The sequence below is a fragment of the Rutidosis leptorrhynchoides genome, chromosome 10 (assembly GCF_046630445.1).
Source record: "Rutidosis leptorrhynchoides isolate AG116_Rl617_1_P2 chromosome 10, CSIRO_AGI_Rlap_v1, whole genome shotgun sequence".
Taxonomy (NCBI): domain Eukaryota; kingdom Viridiplantae; phylum Streptophyta; class Magnoliopsida; order Asterales; family Asteraceae; genus Rutidosis; species Rutidosis leptorrhynchoides.
In genome coordinates, this window is record NC_092342.1 from 104,686,566 (window position 1) to 104,688,659 (window position 2,094).

General features: G+C 36.5%; 1 protein-coding gene across 1 annotated transcript; it reads left to right on the forward strand.

Moving 5' to 3' along the window:
* Nucleotides 1-338: 338 nt before the first annotated feature.
* On the forward strand, nt 339-1,142 carry LOC139870513 (uncharacterized). The gene has a single exon (XM_071858303.1). The coding sequence runs from the start codon at nt 339-341 to the stop codon at nt 1,140-1,142; it is 804 nt and encodes a 267-aa protein (XP_071714404.1).
* Nucleotides 1,143-2,094: the final 952 nt, after the last annotated feature.

The window sequence follows — 2,094 nt, forward strand, 5'->3', positions numbered from 1 at the left end:
TGTGGGGTCTCTTTTTGCTAAAAACATATCACTCCTTTGTAAATGGTGGTGCCGTTTCAAAAATGAACATAATGCATTATGGGTAAAAATCATAAAAAGTATTTATGGGTCGGGGGGGGGGGGGGGGGGGGGGGGTTGGATACTAATGTTTTATGTAGAAATATTTCAGGTCGCACCATCTGGAAAGAGATTATCAAAGCCGGAAATTCGCGGACAAATTAGGCACCTTCTTCACATCCTCAATTTCAAAGCGCATCGGCAATGGCACAACGATTAGTTTCTGGCATGACATATGGATCGGATCTGAAACTCTCAAAACTCTATTTCGTAGACTATTCATGTTGGAATCTCAAAAAGAAGCAACTGTTGCCGACAGAATATCGATTGTTAATTACAACTCAATCGGAATCTGGGACTGGTCCCGAGCACCTAGCGGACGGGCATTGGACGAACTGGCGGAACTCACTAATTTAATATCATCCGTAAGTATTTCGGATCGTCCCGACTCATGGAAATTTTCTCTTGATACATCCGGCATCTTCACTACATCATCATTGTCAAATCTGATTAATACACTTAAAGACGGCGTCCACTCTCGAAACATATTACTTCCCCGGAACAAATACGTGCCACAAAAGGTCTTCATATTCACATGGAGAGTCATTCAACTAAAAATCCCGGTTAGAAGTGAACTTGATAAAAAAGGAATTGATTTACATACAATCCTATGTCCCTTATGCGATCATCATATCGAAACCATTGAACATGCGTTGATTAATTGTCCTAATGTGTCTTCAATTTGGGCACAACTGCTTGATTGGTGGAACCAAAATAACACAACAATTTCCGACATCAACGGTGCCATCATCTTCGACCAAGGATTCTCACATAACTCCGTTGGATCTTCCTTATGGCAAGCTACTAAATGGATTGCGTGCTACATTATATGGAAACATAGAAACTTAAAAGTCTTCTCAAATAAAATGTGGAATCCCGCTATGCTTATCTCCGAGATTCAATCGCAAAGTTTTAGCTGGATCTCAAATCGTTCTCGGAAGAAAAATCCTATTGAATGGCATCAATGGCTTCTCAACCCTTCTTACTATGTGGCATCGCCTCAAAATCGCATGGGAATCGGCTAACACGACATTATAAAAACCGGGTAGTGTCCGAAGTTTCTATTTAGATTATGTGGGTAGATTAAATGGGTTGGTTTGGTTGGCAACTTTGTCGCCGCTTGATCGGTACGGTTTTCCTCCTCCAGCCCCGCTTGTTTTTTTCAAGTTCGTTCCCTCATAGTGTTAAGTAGGCTTCGTCACTCCCGACTTTACTTTTTAGTTATATTCCAATCTTTTTCAATCATTACGATATTGTTCATACTATTGTATAGATGATTATAGGGACTTGTAACGATACAATCAAGTTATTATAATAATACTTTTTGCTTTTCAAAAAAAAAAACTAATGTAACCAAAACTTTTACCAACATACCTCAAGTCCTTAACATAATTATTAATCCGTATTATAATTCATAACTAGTTAAAGATCCGCGATTTCGCGATTTTTATGAAATTATAATATTTTAAGACAATTTTCAACCATGATAACACAAATAAAAAATCCAATATTTCAAAAGTTCATCTGTAAAAATAAAATAAAAAAATCTTATTCAAAATAAAACAACGGAATAGGCTGATTCCCAAGTTGGTTAGCCAAAATTCATTATCTTAGAAGTGCTAAGTATATACAATTAAATTAATAGAACATTTAAGCATTTCAACTCAGATTGGTTTTGAACCGTTGTACTACTTGTCTTACTGACCAATATTTACCGCCTATAATTCAAGGCTATAGATACAAATCAAATAGAGCAGTACCTATACAGCAAAGAGATAACAGAACTTGATACTATAGAAATCACAAGTCCGAACATCGAACGTACATCCATCCACTGTCTCCAGCTCCACTTAATATTACCACTATGAATTTAGTTGACATTTTACAATTTCACAAAATAAATGTGTAATGGGTACTGTATATAATTAATAAGGATTGGGTCTATTGGTTCAAATCCCATTTAATCCGATTAATAGA

Bases quoted from the DNA above. Each gene is read 5' to 3' on its own strand.
- LOC139870513 (XM_071858303.1), top strand. From the start codon at position 339: ATGTTGGAATCTCAAAAAGAAGCAACTGTTGCCGACAGAATATCGATT.